At 60.2% G+C, this 18017-nt stretch overlaps 1 protein-coding gene across 1 annotated transcript; it reads right to left on the reverse strand.

The window, feature by feature from the left end:
• Positions 1 to 1109: 1109 nt before the first annotated feature.
• Positions 1110 to 11525, reverse strand: LOC117647478. Its single transcript, XM_034389234.1, has 5 exons — positions 11136 to 11525; positions 10047 to 10334; positions 9730 to 9732; positions 4633 to 5058; positions 1110 to 4593 (listed from the first exon to the last, which is right to left on the reverse strand). The coding sequence occupies exons 1-5, from the start codon at positions 11523 to 11525 to the stop codon at positions 4090 to 4092; spliced, it is 1611 nt and encodes a 536-aa protein (XP_034245125.1). The 3' UTR covers positions 1110 to 4089.
• Between the last annotated feature and the right edge of the window lie 6492 nt (positions 11526 to 18017).

The following is an 18017-nucleotide window of genomic DNA, read 5'->3' on the forward strand; positions in this document are numbered from 1 at the left end:
CCCTGGCCGCCGGCCGGGTTGGCAACACTGGTAGGGGTTTGTCGCGGCGCGAGGCAGCGCTGCGCGCTGTGGGGCTGCGAGTTGTGGCCGGCGCGCACGCCCGCCAGGAGGTCGATGTTCGCGGTCGCGGCGTCCGCGGCGTTCGCGGCGCGACTTGACTTGGCTCCACGCGGACCGGACCGCTACACCGCTACACGACGGCCGCGGCGGCGTGGCTCGCGTCGCGGGGCCCGGCCGGCCTAGGCCCGCCATACACGGCGCCGGCGCACTGGGCCGCGGCGGCCCACTATAGAGCCCGGCCTTTAGGGCTCCTCGGTCAAGCCGATGGTCGCTGCCTCGTCTGCGCCATCTGTTGCTCGCTCGACGGCCGCCTGTAAAAGCCTCCGCTGGGCTGGGTGGCGAAGGCTGATCCTAGAGTTGCCTCAAAAATTCCATGTCGAAAGGGTTGCCAACCTCAGCAAGGGGCAAGCAACTTCTCAGGAGCGAAGCCCGCATGTCACCTACTGGCCAGGCTGAGAGGGATTACCCTGCGAAATTGACCAGTGCATCTTTGGAAATTTCTGCCTCCCGTCTGGCTACACGGATCACCAACGCGGCGGTACCGCCGGGATAAAGCGTCGCCTTAGTTAGGACGGCCATGCCCCGTTTTGCATTGCAGGCGGGCATGTGTCGGGCCCGAAATGGCAGACGATCATGTGTGGTCTGGCCTCTAATGGTAATGGTAATGGGGGTAGGCTAGCCCGCCGCGCGCCGGCGCTTCGCAGAGTTGCCTATCCTCGAATCCGCGGGCGCTATGGACCGCAGGCGCACAGTGGGCCAGAAGACCGGTGGCGGCGGACAAAACTCTAGACGCGTTTTGAGCTCTAGAGTCGCTAACTGGGACTCGAACCGAACGTGTGACCCCACCAATGGATTGCTCTCAGAACGAGGAATCCATTGGTGGGGTCACACGTTCGGTTCGAGGCCTGCTGGGGCTCAAAACGCGTCTAGAGTTTTGGCCGCGGCCACCGGTCTTCTGGCCCACTGTGAGGCGAGGCGAGGCAGCCGCGCGGTTTGCACAGACGCGCTCTTCTAGCTGTCGGGGAAAACGAAGAAAAACACACGATGGGTCCATTATTCGTTTCTTTATTTAACTATTAAAATTCGAGAGAGCACAATTACAGTTAGAGGGAGTTTGATTTGGTTCAGGAACAACCAGTTTAAAGTCTAGGCCTGCTACTCAAAGTACAGTACGACAAGACAACCTTTTTCACAGGATACCCCCTACCGACCCGCGGCCATCCCTTGGTGGAGTATCAGTATCTACAGACCCAGCCACGTACAACACCAACGGAAATGCAATTTTCTTTCGGAGGAAAGAACTTTGCGGTTTATTTCACTTCTTTTATTTTTCAAACATTTTGTTTCCATCCTATGTTATTCTGCTACGTACTGAGAATCTACATGACTTTTTTTTCACATTCATAACATCAATAACAGTCCGCTTCTACAACACGACACACACACAAAGAAAAATAACACAACGAAACACGCTACACATTTTGGTTTGCACTGTACCGCAGCGGCGTTGCTCGCTTCGCTTGGAGTCCCCAGGTTTCCCCGAGGCCTCGCCCCATTGGTCGAAAAAGGTCGAAAGCGTCGCCCTCCGAGCTACGCGATAAAACGATAAAACGCATTGCTAACGAACCTCCCCCCGGATCCCTGCAGAGCGCTGCAGAGCAAACTCCAAGAGCCAGGGCCGCCAACTTGCAACGGCCGGGGACCACGAACGAAGTCGTTGCCAACCTAACAGTTAGCTTCAGTCGCCTATTACTTTCCCAATTCGATCGGTAAGTCAGCCTTCGAATAAGCGTCGCGCGTGAGAGAGAAAGAAGGAGGTGATCGGGGTGGTTCCTGGTGGACCCGCGAGTGCGCCCCACGCCCATTGACGCCTTGTTGTTGTTGGCCAGGTGGAGGCAGAGGGAACGACCACCAACTCCCCGGCTTTCTTTCTGTGGGGCGTTGCCGCGGCGAAACGAGAAATTAAAAGCAATTCCTCTCGAAATAATTGAGACGTATTGTCAAAGTTTTGGTTACATAAGCTAAAAATGATCGCCAGGATGTGAGACAAATGGTTGCCTATGACGGAACGGTAGACAAAAAGAGGTAAGAATCTACGCCATACTCAGGGGGCTTCAGGTACGCTCGTGGTTAAATCGACAGAAAACTACCTGCCTTTCGTTTCATGTTCTTTGCAGAAATGTGAAAACGTTCCCAGTCCAACCCACGGTCACCCACTTCTTCACAATCATTTTTTTTTTCAGTCAGTACCCTTACCTACAAAATTACATGGACCACAAAGAGATTAAAATTTAATGAAAAACACTAAAAATTTAATGTAAAATTTACATTAGGGGCAGACAAATGTCTTCGCCGCTAGTCCTCATGATTGTGGGTTCAAACCCCGCCCAGAGCGTTTTCTTCTCTCCCGTTTACTTTTGCATGTCTTGCTCTTAGCAAGGCACACCTGAAATACACTCGAGAGGTGACATCTGGTGTCGCATGGGAAGCATTGAACACCGGCAGAGCCAGAACTAAGGGGTTGTCGCCTCGCTTCCTGGGACCAGGGTATCATCAGCCGAACTCTCCGCCTGGCTCACCTTCCATTTACCTTTTCAGCGATAGGATACATCTATTTGGAGAAAAATATATTAAAAACTATAAAATAGTACATTTATTTCTGGTTTCAGAGGGGACCAGCCGCCAAAGATATAAAGGGGAAAAAAATCGTAAAATATCTGTACTTTGTCGAGGAGCACTCCTACGAGACTACATAAATTTGCAACACACAACAAACTAGAAATTTAACATGCTCAAGCAGGGGCTGGCTGCCGATGGTCGGAGAGGAACGAAGGAAGGACTTCGAAAACTTCTTTGCCTCCTCGTCAGATATGGTTCAATGCCACTGCCTGATGTACACGAATATAATAGGGGGAAGGTTTTTTTTTTGGGAAGTAGCTTAAACATCTAAATAACACTCAAACGATGGGTAGTGCTCGTCTTCTAAACATGCCTTTTGCTACAAGTGTAACCCCTGCTACATGTTTTATAGCTCGGCCATATTTTATTTTTGTATCTTATATACACGAAGGAATCGTAAGACAAAGTTTTGAACGAAATAATTCTAGTTTTTCATCAACTTGCCGCACCTCCAATCTTTCACTTTGGTCTCTTCGGGGCCGCCCGGCACCCCAGGCGCCCGTCCTGGACTCACACAAGGGCTTGTCCACGTATTACGTAACTTGTCTCTCTCACACTCATGAGGAGTCCATAAGGAGCAACAAGGGCATAAACAGAAAAAAAGTTACGTAATAAGTGGGCGATCCGCAAGGCAGTGTCTGAAAAACGGCCCTCGGCGGCCCCGTAGTCATGGTCCACACGAAAAGCGAAAAAAGGTTTGCTCGCACGTCGCCGTGCGAAAACGCTGCATCTTCCCCCGAAGTAGGCCCAACAAGTAAAGGTACACTATGTACACGCGTTCGTTTTGTATTTATAGACCGAGCGGGAAACGACCCGCGGCAGCGAAGAGGAGAAACTGGAAGTACCGGAAGAGCCGGAAGTGCCGGAAGCACCGGAAGTAGGCACGAAGCAGTTGCCCTCACGCGGTAAGTTTCTGGGAGTTGCCTATTTCATATCCGGTATCTGAGCTCATTTACGTATCGCGAAGAGAAATTCCACTCATCCGGGCATTTCGCGACGTCGGACCCCTTGGAATTGTTCAGCCTACTTCAAGCCTAGTTGGGGTGCCTGGCAGACTGCCTGGCAGACTGCCTGGCAGACCCTGTCCGCGACACTGTCTACGACTCGTCGAGAGGCGATGGTGGCGCCGCCACTAGCCCACGGCGGACACGGCGGACACCGAATAGCGAATCACCTACATTGCTCACAACCGCCCTTGTGCCGGGAAGATGAGGGGCCTGAGCCGCGGCCGTGGCCTTCACTGTGACGACATTTTAAAAAATTAATTTGTTATTACGAAAATAGGTATAATATTGCGCTCGCTCCACTTTTTTTTTCAACTTATTACTTTTTTGCAGGGTATGACGCAGCCTACTTGACGAAGAGGCTCTTGAGGGTGCTGCAGACGGCGTCGCAGGACACCTTGGGGCGTCGCCGCGGCGTGGACTCGGGCGTGTCTTGCGGCGTGGCCTGGGGCGTGGGGCCGCGGGGCGTGCCAGCTTGCGGTGTCCCCGCTTGCGGCGTCCCCGTTTGGGGCGTCGCGGTCTGGGAGCCCCGGGGGTTCCAGATGGCCACCGCCGTGACCCAGGCCGACAGCTGCGCCGTGGCGCGGTGGACGCTGTTGGTGGTGCCCTTCTTGTTCTTGACGGACGCGTCCTTGTTCAGGAAGCCCTCGATGGCGGAGCCCAGCACGCCGGCGTCGACCAGGGACCCGGACCGCTCGTCCCACATCACCTTGTCGGAGTCGCGGCGCTCCAGACCGCTCGTGGACGCCTTGCTGTCGACGCCCTCGGGGGCGGGCCGGGGGACGTCCTTGCCCGCCATGACCACGGCCTTGGGGGCGGCCTTGGGGGCGGCCGCAGTCGGAGCGACCACCTTGGGGGCGGCCACGACGACCTTGGGGGCGGCGATGACGACCTTGGGCGGCGGGGGCGGCGCGGCGGCGAGCGAGGACTGCGGCCGGTCGCCGCGCATGCTGACGAGCACGGTGCTGCGTGCGGGCTCCTTGGGCTCCTTCACCTCCTTGATCTCGACGCTGTCGTTGCGGAGCGTGATGAGGCGCGCGGCCAGCGGCGACGGCGTGGCGGACACCACCACGGGCGGCGGCGGCGGCGCGGCGGGGGCGTCCACCCCGCACAGGTTCAGCAAGTCCGAGTTGGAGCACACGATGCCCTCGTCGCGGCGCTTGGCCTCCGCCTCGGCCTCGGCCGCCAGCTCCGCCACCTCGGCGGCGAACTCCCTCGGGATCCTGGGCGGGAGCTCGGACTTGCGGCGGTTGACGATGAGCGGCGAGGCCTGCGAGGGCAGCCCCGGCAGCTCCGAGGCGCGGCGCGGCCCGCCCTGCGAACCCACAGGGAAGTCAGGCAACGCAAACCACAACGCGTCGCGACGGGGGGCAAGTTACTTCAGTGCACAAGTTCTAGGCGCTAGTGGGACGGGTTTGAACGCGAACGAGTGACTGGCGTGTTTTTAGGTGAGGTGTGTGGCGGCTGTCTTTGGCGAACCGAGAGTCTGGGTGTTTACTGTCTCCTTGCCCCTCGTGCTCGGGCAAGTGGGACGAGGACGACGAGCATGCAGTGGGGGCGAGTGGGGGACCTTGTCCAGCACTGTGAGTGAGTTGGGTGTGGGGTTCTAGTCGGGCGGTGGCACAGTGCGCGCAGTGCGTGGGGTAGTGCCGCCGTTCTAGTAGCGGCGGCCGTCCATGCCCCATGCGTCGGGCAAGTCGGGCAGCAGGCGTGGGGTATCGACGGGCTGCCATCATTTCAGCCCCGTCGCCGTGTCGCCGTGTGTGCACCGTGAGCGCGCCCTCGCCGCTGCCAACCCTTCGTCGCGAGTGTGAGTGAGACAGAGCGACGAGAGCGCGGTGCGGAATGAAACTGCAACCAGAGGATCCGCCCCCCCTCCCCCCCGGGCAGGCAGGCAGGCAGGCAGCCAGGCAGGCAGGCAGGCAGCCAGGCAGGCAGGCAGCCAGGCAGCCAGGCAGCCAGGCTGGTGCTCGTGTTGTGGGCGACGTGCTGCTGCCGCGGTCCTGAATTTGATATCCCCGACCTGGTAGCAACAGGTAACGGCGGTCGGTCCCTTGCGGCCTGGCTGGGCGTGGCCTGGCTGGGCGTGGCGTGGCGTGGCCTGTTTGAGTACGAAGGCAACCCGAAGCCCTCGAGGGCCGGTCCCTCCACAGGGCCTTCCAACCATTCCAGGGCCACCCTTCCAGAGGGTCGGAATTTCCTGCCCGGCTGGCCACCCCCTCGGCATGGCCAAGCACAGTGGGCCAGAAGACCGGCGGAGGCGGCCTAAACTCTGGACGCGTTTTGAGCTCCAGAGTCGCTAAGTGAGACTCGAACCAAACGTGTGACCCCACCAATGGATTGCTCGTTCGGAGAGCAATCCATTGGTGGGGTCACACGTTCGGTTTGAGTCCTGCTTAGCGACTCTGGAGCTCAAAACGCGTCTAGAGTTTTGGCCGCCTCCACCGGTCTTCTGGCCCACTGTGCCTGGCCCAGCCTGCAAGCTGCTGCCGAGAGTCCTCTCCGTCGCCCTGTCTCTCTCGCACCTGTACGGGACGCCCCATGAGCGCGAGAGAGACAGAAGTCGCCTCTCGGAAGCAGCCTGCTGGCCGGCCATGGCCCTGCCTCGATAATGGCGGAAGGGACCAGAGTGACGTCGCTCGTCGAGCCACACCCAACTATTCGCGAAATGGGAGTACTTTTTGGGGGCAGGGATCGCCTTGGCCGTCCTCCCGCTGCTGCTGCCCCTGCTGCCGCCGAGACCCGGGCGGGCACGGCGGGCACGGCGGCCAAACGAGGGACGTGATTCCCTGGACATCAACAAGCTCATCCCCCTCCCCCGCCCCCTTTGACAACGCCCGAGGGCAGCGCCATTACGGTGTGCCTCCCTCCGCCCCCTCCGCCCCCCTCCGCCTCCATCATCCCCGTCATGCGGACCGCTGCAGACTGATTCCGAGAGTCGTTTTCGTCGCGCTGTCTCTCTCTCTCTCCCGCACTCACGTGGCATCCCTGCGGTTGCGAGAGAGACAGAGCGACGGATACGGCCGCGGGGGGCGTGCACGGCGTGCTCGGCGTGCTCGGCGTGCTGGTCGCCACAAAGCCCGACCCGCCCGGCGAGGCGGCATTTCACGCTTCTTTGTGTGACACGCACACAATTAAACGAGTTTCGTCCCCCATTTTTTCCCCCGGCTATTTTTGTTCGGTCGCAAGCCACGGCTACACACGCGAGTGCGGCTCGTGTAAGCGTCTTTGCGCGCGTGCGATATTTTGCGTGTCTGCGAGGAGTGCATTTGCGCGACTGCTCGCGCTGGGTGGCGGGGGGGGGGGGGCCTCCGGAAGCGGGAGCCTGTCTGCACCTGGCTTTTCCTCGGTCGGCCAGAGCGAGAGCCGAGAGCCGAGAGCGCGGCGCTGGCGGGGCTGGAGTGCACCGACCGGAAGGCGCCCCCCTTCCCCTTCGCAGTGTACGAGAGGGCTTTCCCGACTCTTCCCTGCCTTGTAGCACTCTGACAAACAACCCCGTGCAGGGCTAGCAGGGCTGCGCAGGGCTGCGCACAGGGCTGGCAGTGCCCGGTGCCTGCAAGGCAGTGCCAGCCAGTGCCGCTGCCGCCTTATTGCAAAGCGGAGTGTAATGCTGCGGGAGAGAGAGATTGAGGACGAACTTCCGTCCGGTAGCCAAGTTTGCTCTCTCTCTCTCTCTCTCTCTCTCTCTCACTCTCTCTCTCTCCTCCCCCCCCCTCTCTCTCTCTCTCTCTCTCTCTCGCTCTCTCACGCGTCGCGGGCCTCCGCTTCGCACGCATCGATTTTCCATACCCGTTAATACGGCCGCCTATCGCAGAAAAAAACAAACAAACCCCGCGCGCGCAATAAAGGCGGGAAAAAGAAAGAGAGAACAAACTGTGCCGCGCGACGCCCCTCTCCTTTTCCCCCGCCCCTCATTCGAGACATTTTCGCGGTGAAATTTAATTTCCGCCAAAGCGGTGGCGGCGGCGCGACGCGGAAGGCGGAATATTCGGTGCTTTTCGCGTCGCGCTGTCTCTCTCCAACTCGCGCGGCGCGCGGGAGGTTTCGCACCGGTGCGAGAGAGACGGAGCGAGCAGGCCGAGCAGCCTGCGGGAGGGGCTCCTCTCCTCTCACACGCGGTGCAACGCGGCGGGGCACAGTGGGCCAGAAGACCAGTGGACGCTGCCAAAACTCTAAACACGTTTTGAGCTCCAGAGTCGCTAAATAGGCCGCTCGAACCGAACGTGTGACCCCACCAATGGATTGCTCTCCGAACGAGGAATCCATTGGTGGGGTCACACGCTCGCTTCGAGTCCCATTTAGCGACTCTGGAGCTCAAAACGCGTCTAGAGTTTTGGCCGCCTCCACTGGTCTTCTGGCCCACTGTGCGGGGCTGCGCGACTCTGCTCGACTCGGCTCGACTGCCCGGCCGGATTTCATTTTAATATCGGCATGAGCAGGGACTCGGCGACGGCGGCGACGTCGGCGACCTTGGTGGCGGCGCCCGCTTAGCACCCCCCTCTGCACAGCCGCCTCACTTCGTCTCTCTCGCACCCATACGGAACGCTCCATGAGTGCGAGAGAGACAGAGCGACAAAAGGGGGGCAGTGCAGGGCTGCGCTAGCTACGCCATTCAATTCCAGCGTCTCGTTCGCGACGCGCGGCGGCACTAGTCACTCGGTTTCGAGGGCGGCCAGTCAAGCGGATTCAAATAGAGGGCGTCTGTCTGTCTGTCTGTCTGTCTGTCTGTCTGTCTGTCTGTCTGTCTGTCTGTCTGTCTGTCGGTCTGTTTGTCTGTCTGTCTGTCTGTCTGTCTGCGTGCGTGTCTTGGTGTCTGTTTCTGTCTGTGCCTGATTTTCAGTCTGCCTTTCCCTGCGTGACAAAAAAAAAAATAACTTGTAGCCAAACCACCTGTTTGGCGGACGGGACGGTCCAAAGCTCTGCCTCCCCCTCAACCGAAACACACAGCCCCGTGAGTGCGAGAGAGACAGCACTATTTGGAATCGCTCTGGCTGACACCGCCGCCGCCCCCGAGCCCCCAGAGCCCCCGGCTAATCACCGGGAGTACAAGGAACGACTTCGTCGGCCCGGAAACTAGAATGCGGGAACGCTCCCCCCCCACCCCTCTTCCCCTGCTCGCGGAATTCCCCTGTCGCTTGGCTGACTTTGTGACTCCCGCCACGTTCCAGGAAGACTATGGAGCACGGCGGCGAGGCGAGGCGAGGCAGGCGAGGCAGGCGAGGCACACAAAGGCTGCAGATTCACCGCCGCAGTTGGCGGCGCTGCCACCAGAGGGCGCGCGGCGCACTGGGCGGCACTGCCGGCGGTCGCACAGTGGGCCAGAAGACCGGCGGGGGCCGGCGATAACTAGACGCGTTTTGAGCTCCAGAGTCGCTAAATGGGGCTCGAACCGAACCTGTGACCCCACCAATGGATTGCTCGTTCGGAGAGCAATCCATTGGTGGGGGTCACACGTTCGGTTCGAGTCCTGCTTATCGACTTTAGCGATCAAAACGCGTCGAGAGCCTTGTCCGCCTCCACCGGTCTTCCAGCCCACTGTGGGACGCACAGTGTCTACAGTGTATACCCGTCGCCCCCCGCGGCCGTTGTGAGGCTGTGGGGCGCGGAGTACGGAGTGCTACAACACGGAAATTACAAAGACGATTCCGAGAGGGGCGCAAAGTGCATGATGGTGGGACCGGCTGGGAAACGACTCGAAAGGAAGTGTCATGCTGGGGCTGGGCCAGGCTTGGCGCTGCTGGGCGCGGGTATGCAGGGTGTGGATGGTGTGGGTGCGCTCCGGGAGCCGAGCACAGCGGCAGAGCGTCGGGCTTTGGAGCACGCTTACTTGGCACGCGGTCGTTGAAGCACATCGGAAGTGGTTACTCTCTCTCTCCCTCTCTCCCTCTTTCTCGTCTCAGACGTTTCAGTTTACTGTTGCGTTGAAATATTTTAGGAGGAAAGAAATGAGATTCAAACGTCGCATCTCGGGATTTGAACTCCCGACCTGCTGCTCGGGAGAGTGGTGCGTTACCGACGCGACCATGACGTCACGCGCAGTGCCGACGCGCGCGTGCCAAGTGTGCTGGAGGCCGCGTGCAGTCCGGCCGTGGCAGGCCGTCCGGAGCGTGTGAGTGCGTCGGTGTGTGTGCGTGGGCGTGAGTGCGAATGCGTCAGTGGTCCCCTGCCTGTTTATGGCTGCTGCGGCTCAGCCGAGGGCAGTGTCGAGGGCGCGGCCTGTGTGGGGCTCTCCGGCGGGCTGGGGCTGGGGCTGGGACTGCCCGCGTCGCACCAGCGCCGCGCCTCCTGCTGCAGCTGCTTCACCTTCTTGGCGGCCTTGAACTCCAGCAGGTCGTCCATGAGGTCCAGCTGGAGGTTGTGCGTGGAGGAGGCGAGGGCGGCGGGCCGCGAGGCCGCGGCCGAGAAGGCGGCGATGGACTCGCGCCGGCCGCGGCCGAACATGATGAGCGACGGCGGCGGCACCCGGGAGATGACGACGGAGTGGCGGCGGCCGCCCGGCGTGGGCCCCGGCATGGCGGACAGCGTGGCCAGGAACTCCTGCTCGCGCGGCGACGGCCCGGACTCGGGGCCGCGCTCCGACAGGCGTCGCACCTGCGCCAAGACAACGACAGCAGAGTTAAGCGAGTTACGAGTTGGCGGCGCACAGTGGGCCAGAAGCCGGTGGAGGCGGCCAAAACTCTAGACGCGTTTTGAGCTCCAGAGTCGCAAAACAGGACTCGAACCGAACGTGTGACCCCACCAATGGACTGCTCTCCGAACGAGGAATCCATTGGTGGGGTCACACGCTCGGTTCGAGTCCAATTTAGCGACTCTGGAGCTCAAAACGCGTCTAGAGTTTTGGCCGCCGCCACCGGCTTCTGGCCCACTGTGCGGCGGCGCCTCGCAGGCCGATGCCGAGCAAGTCGCTCTGTCTCTGTCGCACCCTTGCGCGACGACCCGTGAGTGCGAGAGAGACGGAGCGACGAAAGCAGAGCTCTGCCTGCTGTTTCGCTTCGCGTGTCGCCGCGCTAATCGCCCCGAGTTATCCGTTGAAGCAGGCGAGCAGCAGACTCGTTCCGAGAGTCGGTTCGTCGCTCTGGCTCTCTCGCACTCATGGCGCGTCCCCTGCGGGGGCGAGGGAGACCCAGCGACGGAGAGACTCTCGGAATCAGTCTGCAGGCACCGCGCCGTCAGACTATAGCTCTCCCCCGCGATCCCCCGGGAACATTGTCAGCTTTATTAAAAAGTTAGTTCTTGCTGGCGGCCTTTTTAAACGTTTCCTGCTTCTACTTTTTAGTTTCGCAATACGGCGTCTACAGCAAGTAGTCTGACCATAACATGTTTTCTTTCTTTTCCTATTTCTTATATACAGTACATTAAAAAAAAAAATACTTTGTAGTTTTTCCTTTTTACCTGGCTGGCGGTGATGCCGGACGCGCAGGCCGGCGTCGGCAGGGACGACTTGCGGGTGTCCCTCCATGGGCTCAGCAGGTAGGGGTTGACGTCGGCCTCGGCGGGCGGCGACGGCGACGCCTCGTCGCGGTCCTGGCCCCCCAGGCCCCGCGACGACGAGTCACCGCCGCCCGTCGCCCCGGCCACCTCGTCGTCCTCGTCGCCGTCCAGGGACTCCTCCACCACGATGAGGGGCTCCAGGGCGTTGGGCGGCGCGAAGGACGGCCGGCGCAGCGCGCGGGCCGCGCCCTGGGCAGCGCCTGCGCACACGGACCACACGGACGGGGTATAGAGCGGGACGCAGCGGGACGCAGCACAGTGGGCCGGAGACTGACCGACCGACCGGGACATGAAGGCGAGGCACTTTGCATGCCGAGCAATATTGGCTAATGCTGTCGGCGACATCAACTCGGTGCGCTAATAACGGGCTGACACTGCGAAAAGGAGGAAAACCAGAGCCGCGGTGAAACTTGGCCAGCAAACAAAGTTGAAACCGCGTGGAATAGCCGGCCGCCTGCCGGAAATGACATTTCATTCCGTGTTAACGCGCCGAGTCCGAAGCCACACACCGTGATGGGGTTATCTTGGCGCCACTATGCCGCCAGAGCCAGACCTGAAAGAATAGTGGAGAATGAAATCTTTTCGGCAAATGACGCCAGACCGCCAGCCTGCCCACGAACAGAGCTCCGTTCCGCGACGGGCCCCCGAGACGCTCCAAAAATAGCGCGGCAGCGGGCCCGATCTCTTTGGCTGCTGGCTGGCGGCGGCGGCTGGCGGCAGGCGGGGCTGGCGGGGCTGGCAGGCGCCGGGTAGACTCGCCCGCCGCACAGCCACGCGCGGCGTGTTGCCTACCCTCGGATTCACAGGCGCGCTGTGGGGCGTGGTGTAGCGGAAGCGCGTGGCGGGGCGGGGCGTGGCGGGGCGGGGCGGGGCGGGGCACAGCGTCCATCCCATTACTCCGAGGGCGCCCTGAGCTTCGTTTCTCTTTGAATAGGCCGGAGTGAGTGGGGGTGGGAGGGGAAAAGAGACAGACGGGCCGAAGAGCGGATAAAGAAGAGAGACAGAGACGGGGAAGCGCTTGTTGCGCGCACTTGGTCCCCTCGCACCATCGCTGGGCGGCTGGTCGCTTTATAGCCCTCATCCCCCCTGCAGACTGATTCCGAGAGTCTTTTTCGTGGCTCTGCCTCTTTCGCACTCATGGGGCGCCCCCTCACTGAAAAACCAAACGTGGTTCAGACTGCACCACTGGTGTGGTCAGATGGATGCCATTTTGACCACATCAGTTGGTGTGGTCTAGACCACGCTTGACGACGTATGGTGCGGTCTAGACCACATTTGGCCACGTTTGGTGTGGTCTAGACCACACCAAACGCACCAAACGTGGTCTAGACCACACCAGCTGGTGTGGTCAAAATGGCATCCATTTAACCACACCAGTTGGTGCGGTCTAGGCCACGTTTGGTTTTTCAGTGCTGTTGGTGCGAGAGAGACTGCGCGACGAAAACGACTTTCGGAATCAGTCTACTCGTGCCTTTTCCCCTTTTCCAGGCACTCGGCTGATCCCAATCCCGTTCCCCCCCCCTTCCCCTAATTCCCTCCCCCTGCCCCTCTTTCGCCCAAATCCCACCCGTGTGGCCATCGACGGGGGGATCAGTGCCAAGCTCACATCAGCAATAAGCCAGCTCTGCGTCCACACAGCAGCAGTGGCAGCAGTAGCAGCAGCACGGGTGGCAGGGAAGTGGGCCGGGGGGAGGCGGCCTGTGGCGGCCTGGCGTGCTGGCTGGCGGGCTGGCATGGCATGGCATGGCATGGCATGGCATGGCGGTCCGGCTCGGCGCCGAGCTCCGAATCAATGCGCTTCTCGGCATGCTCGTTTTTGGAACCCGCAGTGTGGAAACGGACACAGAGACCGATTAGATTTTGTTTATTTCCCGCTCGTCGCATGTTTGTCCCTCTCCCGCCCGAAGCAACAGCATGTGCTGGATCTTTTCAACGAGTGCACCGTGCTCGTGGAGGACGTAGTGGCCGTGCTCGTGGTGGTCGTGCTCGTGGTGGCCGTGCTCGAGGTGGTCGTGCTCGTGGTGGTCGTGCTCGAGGTGGTCGTGCTCGTGGAGGCCGTGCTCGTGGTGGCCGTGCTCGAGGTGGTCGTGCTCGTGGTGGCCGTGCTCGTGGTGGCCGTGCTCGTGGTGGCCGTGCTCGTGGGTGGCCGTGCTCGTGGTGGCCGTGCTCGCGGTGGCTCGTTGTGGCCGTACCGCTCCGCCCCGCCCTCCTCAGGGATTACTTCTGCTTGGCGGAGCCGGGGCCGTGCCCTTGCCGCCCTTACCGCCCTCCGGGCCTCCGCTCCGTCCCTGCCTGGCTCGCTGCCTGGCTCGCTGCCTGGCCTTCCCTCGCCCCGCCGCGTTTCGCGTCGATTTCGAGTCCGTCGGTCCACCGTCCAGCAGCCTCCAGCCGCGCCCCGCCCCGCCCCGCCCCGCCCGCCCCGCCCGCCCCGCCCGCCCCGCCCGCCCCGCCCGCCCCGCCCGCCCCGCCCCGCCCCGCCCGGCCCCGCCCCGCCCGACTCACTCACTGGGCAAAGGGCGGATTGCGCCAAGTGGTCCAAATGAGGCCGACCTGCGCGACCTGCACACCGTCACCTTCACGCCTCACGGCCTCGTCGTCTTCGCGCGGCCCGGGAGGTCGCCGACGAGCCGGACAGCAGAATGAGGTTCGTTTTCGACGCTCTGTCTCTCTCGCACTCACGGGGCGTCCCCTGTAGGTGCGAGAGAGACGGAGCGACGAAGGCGGCCCTCGGAATCAGTCTGCAGCATCGCACGCCGCGCGGCACCACCAAGTAATTCGCTTTCACGGTTCGGTTCCCCCGGTCTGCAACGCAACCCCCATGACCCGCGCCAGCCCTGCCCCGCCTCCGCCACTGTGGACGTCGGAGCTCAACCCCTCGCGCGAGACACGAGCCTCAACACACCGTAAAATCGCAAGTTTGCGCCCCTTAACGCCGACTAATAACGGAAGAGACTATTCAATTTCCCACAACACCTCTCTCTCTCTCTCTCTCTCTCTCTCTCTCTCTCTCTCTCTCTCTCTCTCTCTCTCACACACACACACGTCGACACGCGTCTCAAAAGGCGATGTGACAAAACTTTGTTCATTTATGAGGGGCTGGCTGCAGCTCGCTGGCGGCCCGAGGCCCGAGGCCCGAGGCCCGAGGCTCGGCCTCTGCTTACACCAAACGAGCCCCCGTCGCGAAAACAAAGTGCCCTATCGTCTACGCCTCGCCGCCTGTCACTCCCCGCACGACGGGGTGCGGAAAACGGACATAAAAAAAACACAGTGAAAAACAAGTTGTCGTCGAGGGAAAGTTGAGGTTGAAATTATGGTCGTGCATGCCACGCCTCGCCGCCACCGGGACACCGCCGCCCACGCGGCATGTCCAGGGGTTACTCGGTCCACGCGCTGACGACGGGATTATTGACCATTCGGCCTCAATTCGGTCTTGTTTGGCGGACACACAGAGACGCGGCGACGCGGCTTTCGGTCGTACAGTATTGTATTGTTGATTGTTCCGAGCTAGTTCGTTTGAGCCACGCTGAATGTTTGGCGGGAAGCTCACTGTAGTGTTACACTGTTGAGTGACGCTGCCACGCTGCCAAACAACAAAAAGAAGAAAAGAAAAAGGCAGGAGCCGACGCACGCGTCTGCGGCGGAGTGGCTCTCACGATGGTGGCCTCGTCCTGCACAATGCTTCCTGCTGCGAGGAGGGGGGGGGCTCTGGATTTGACGGTCCACGCCGCCTGTCGTTGGCACCCCTGTGGATACCGCGGCCGCCCCTCCCCGCCGCGCTCGCCGTGGCGTCTCGATGTTTGTGTCGCATCGGGGCCAAGAGGAGGCCAACTTGGGAATATATGGCCGTGGCACGCCCGCGCCACCGCCACCGCGCCACGCCACCAAGGCCACAAGGGAAGCAGAACCAACGCCGCGGCCTGCGGGGAAGCACGCCGGGCGTTCCCTGGGCGTTCCTCTGGGCGTTCCTCCGGGCGTTCCTCTGGGTGTTCCTCTGGGCGTTCCTCTGGTCGTTCCTCTGGGCGTTCCTCCGGGCGTTCATCTGGGCGTTCCTCTGGGCGTTCCTCTGGGCGTTCCTCCAGGCGTTCCTCCGGGCGTTCCTCCGGGCGTCCCTCTGGGCGTTCCTCTGGGCGTTCCTCTGGGCGCTCCTCTGGGCGTTCCTCTGGGCGTTCCTCTGGGCGTTCCTCTGGGCGTTCCTCTGGGCGTTCCTCTGGGCGTTCCTCTGGGCGTTCCTCTGGGCGTTCTTCTGGGCGTTCTTCTGGGTGTTCCTCTGGGCGTTCCTCTGGGCGTTCCTCTGGGTGTTCCTCAGGGCGTTCTCCGGGCGCACCACTGCGGGGGCGTACTGTATGCGGCGCGCCTGTCACACGCAGCCTGCTGGGGCCGCGGCTGCGAATACCAAAATCCCTTTGCGTGCCCGGCCGTCCCAGCAGCGCGGTCCGGCGGCTGGGCGGGGCGGGGCGGGGCAGGGCCTTTCTTTGCGAGCGAGTCGGCGACTGGTGGGCCTGCCGTCGGCCTGGCACTGGTCCACCGGTCCGCTGGTCAGCAGCGATAGATAATACATCGACGGTAACGAATCGAGCGGTAAGCCGAGTCCGGGTTCAGCCAGCACGGCCAGCAGCGTGAAGCTGACCGAACGCGGGACTCGCTGAGAACTCTCCGAGGTGTTTCGGTTCCGCTCGCTTCCGCTGTTCCAGACTCGGTTCAAGACGTCATCATAGCGGACCGCGTCGGAAAGTAGATTGAGAACTCGGTGACATTTCGGCCATCAAAACAAAGCGTTGCAAAGCCAAGCAAAGCCACCCGAGGAGCCCGCCAAACTCAACGAGGCGCGGCAGCTTGTGTGACTGTTTCTGGTCCGAATTCCGGGAAGGGAGCGTCGGTTTGGCGTTCGATAAGTGAAACTAAACGCGATCGCCGAGGGGGAAATCACTCTTAAAAACTGTGACCCGACTACTCCCTATTACGTTCTATTACGCTATTACAGAAGGCTTATTACGCTCGAAAATATCCAGATTTAGGCTAAAATTGGACCCCCAAAAGGGAAAATTTTAAAAAATTTGGCTATTACGCTATTACTATTACGCGTAAGAATTGGTGACCCGACTATTACGCGAGTGATTTCCCCCTCGGCGATCGCACTCGCACCTGTACGGGTCACTTCCATGTGCGTGTGAGGGGTGGACGAGGGGTTGGAGCCACGAAAACGACTCTCGGAGTCAGTCTGCTGGTTTGTCGAGATGGGTACCGCTTCCGCTTCGGAACGGCGACCGCAGCCAGCCGTGGCAGCCATACAGGGCCACAGGAGCACGACCGCCGACCAGGGGGGCCAGGGGGGTCAGGGGGCGAGTCATGGCACCCGGATTCCGAACAGTGCGGTCGGTGTTTCTCTCGCACTCACGTCATTCCGTGGGGGTCCGACAGAGATGAAGGGAGCCCCGTTTTCGGAATCATCCTGCTGCCAGTGACGTGACCACATTCTGACATAATTCACGGCTGCTTTCGGCCCATTTGAGCTGGCATGACAATCGACCTGGTTGTTGTTGTTGTTGTTGTTGTTGTTGTTGTTGTGTTGTTGTTGTCATCGTCGTGGTAGATGTTGTTGTCGTTGGTGTCGTCAGAGTGACAACCGTCAAGCCGTATGCATGGAAGGGGAGGGCAGCCACCATCAACCACAGTAGCGATCAAAACCACAAAACAAAGAGCAAACCAAAGATGCCAAAAAAAGAAACCATGACGCTTTTTAGCGTCGGTAGTGCGATGCGAACGCGTGAACGGGACGGCGGCGGCTCACTTTGTTGGCAAGATAATTAATTTAATTTCATGCCGCGCCACTCGCCGGGCATCTCGCGGTGCTCCCTCTGGCCCTGTGGCGCCCCGTGGCCCCCAGGCCGCGGCCAGGCGGCCGGGCGGCGAGGCCAAGTTTGAATGGCGGTGCTTTAGAAGCGGAGGGAAGCCGGAACCCCTCACGGTGTGGGCCAGAAGACCGGTGGAGGCGGTTAAAAATCATTTTTTGGAGCGTTTTGAGCTTTTTGAGCTCCAGAGTCGCTAAATGGGACGCGAACCGAACGTGACCCCGCCAATGGATGGCTCTCCGAACGAGGAATCCATTGGTGAGGTCACATGCTAGGTTCGAGTCCTGTCAAGCGACTATGGAGCTCAAAGCGTGCCCAGAGTTTTGGACGCCTGCGCCGGTCTTCTGGCCCACTGCCCCTTTGGCTAGAGGGGTTCGTTTTGCACGAAGGTTCGAAATGTCATTGGGCCCGCTCGGATTCCGGTTCTACGTCCAATTATAAGATTTTTGACACCTTGGTCGACTCGATCAGACCACCGGAAGGGGTCGCACCAGGCCTCGGAAGTTCTTGTCTCCGGAAACGCCGGTTGCCGACTTTCCAGGGGCTAAACACGCGTAACGCTTCGTTTCTCAGAAAATGTCATAAAATGAAAGTTGCTGGAAATGCAAAAGTACGTTGGACTCAAGTTTTACATTTACAAAAACTCAAAAAAGTCGAACTTTTGTTGCCTACTTACAGGGGGCAAAAGGTCGGAAATCGACATAAAACACGTTACACTTAGGAACTGTTCCACAAATGTATGTAGGTTAGTAAAGAACAATTATATTTAAGAACACTTTGACTTCATATATTGTAAATAATGTTTTTGTACCATTATGCAGATTATGGTCACAGTTCACGAACGCTACCAAAAGAATTCGCTAAGTTTATCACATTTGCACCGAATCCACACTTAAAACGAAGAGGAGACGCTGCATTTCTTCTTCGTCGGTGA

Source organism: Thrips palmi, unplaced genomic scaffold, assembly GCF_012932325.1.
Source record: "Thrips palmi isolate BJ-2018 unplaced genomic scaffold, TpBJ-2018v1 HiC_scaffold_2, whole genome shotgun sequence".
Classification (NCBI taxonomy): Eukaryota; Metazoa; Arthropoda; class Insecta; order Thysanoptera; family Thripidae; genus Thrips; species Thrips palmi.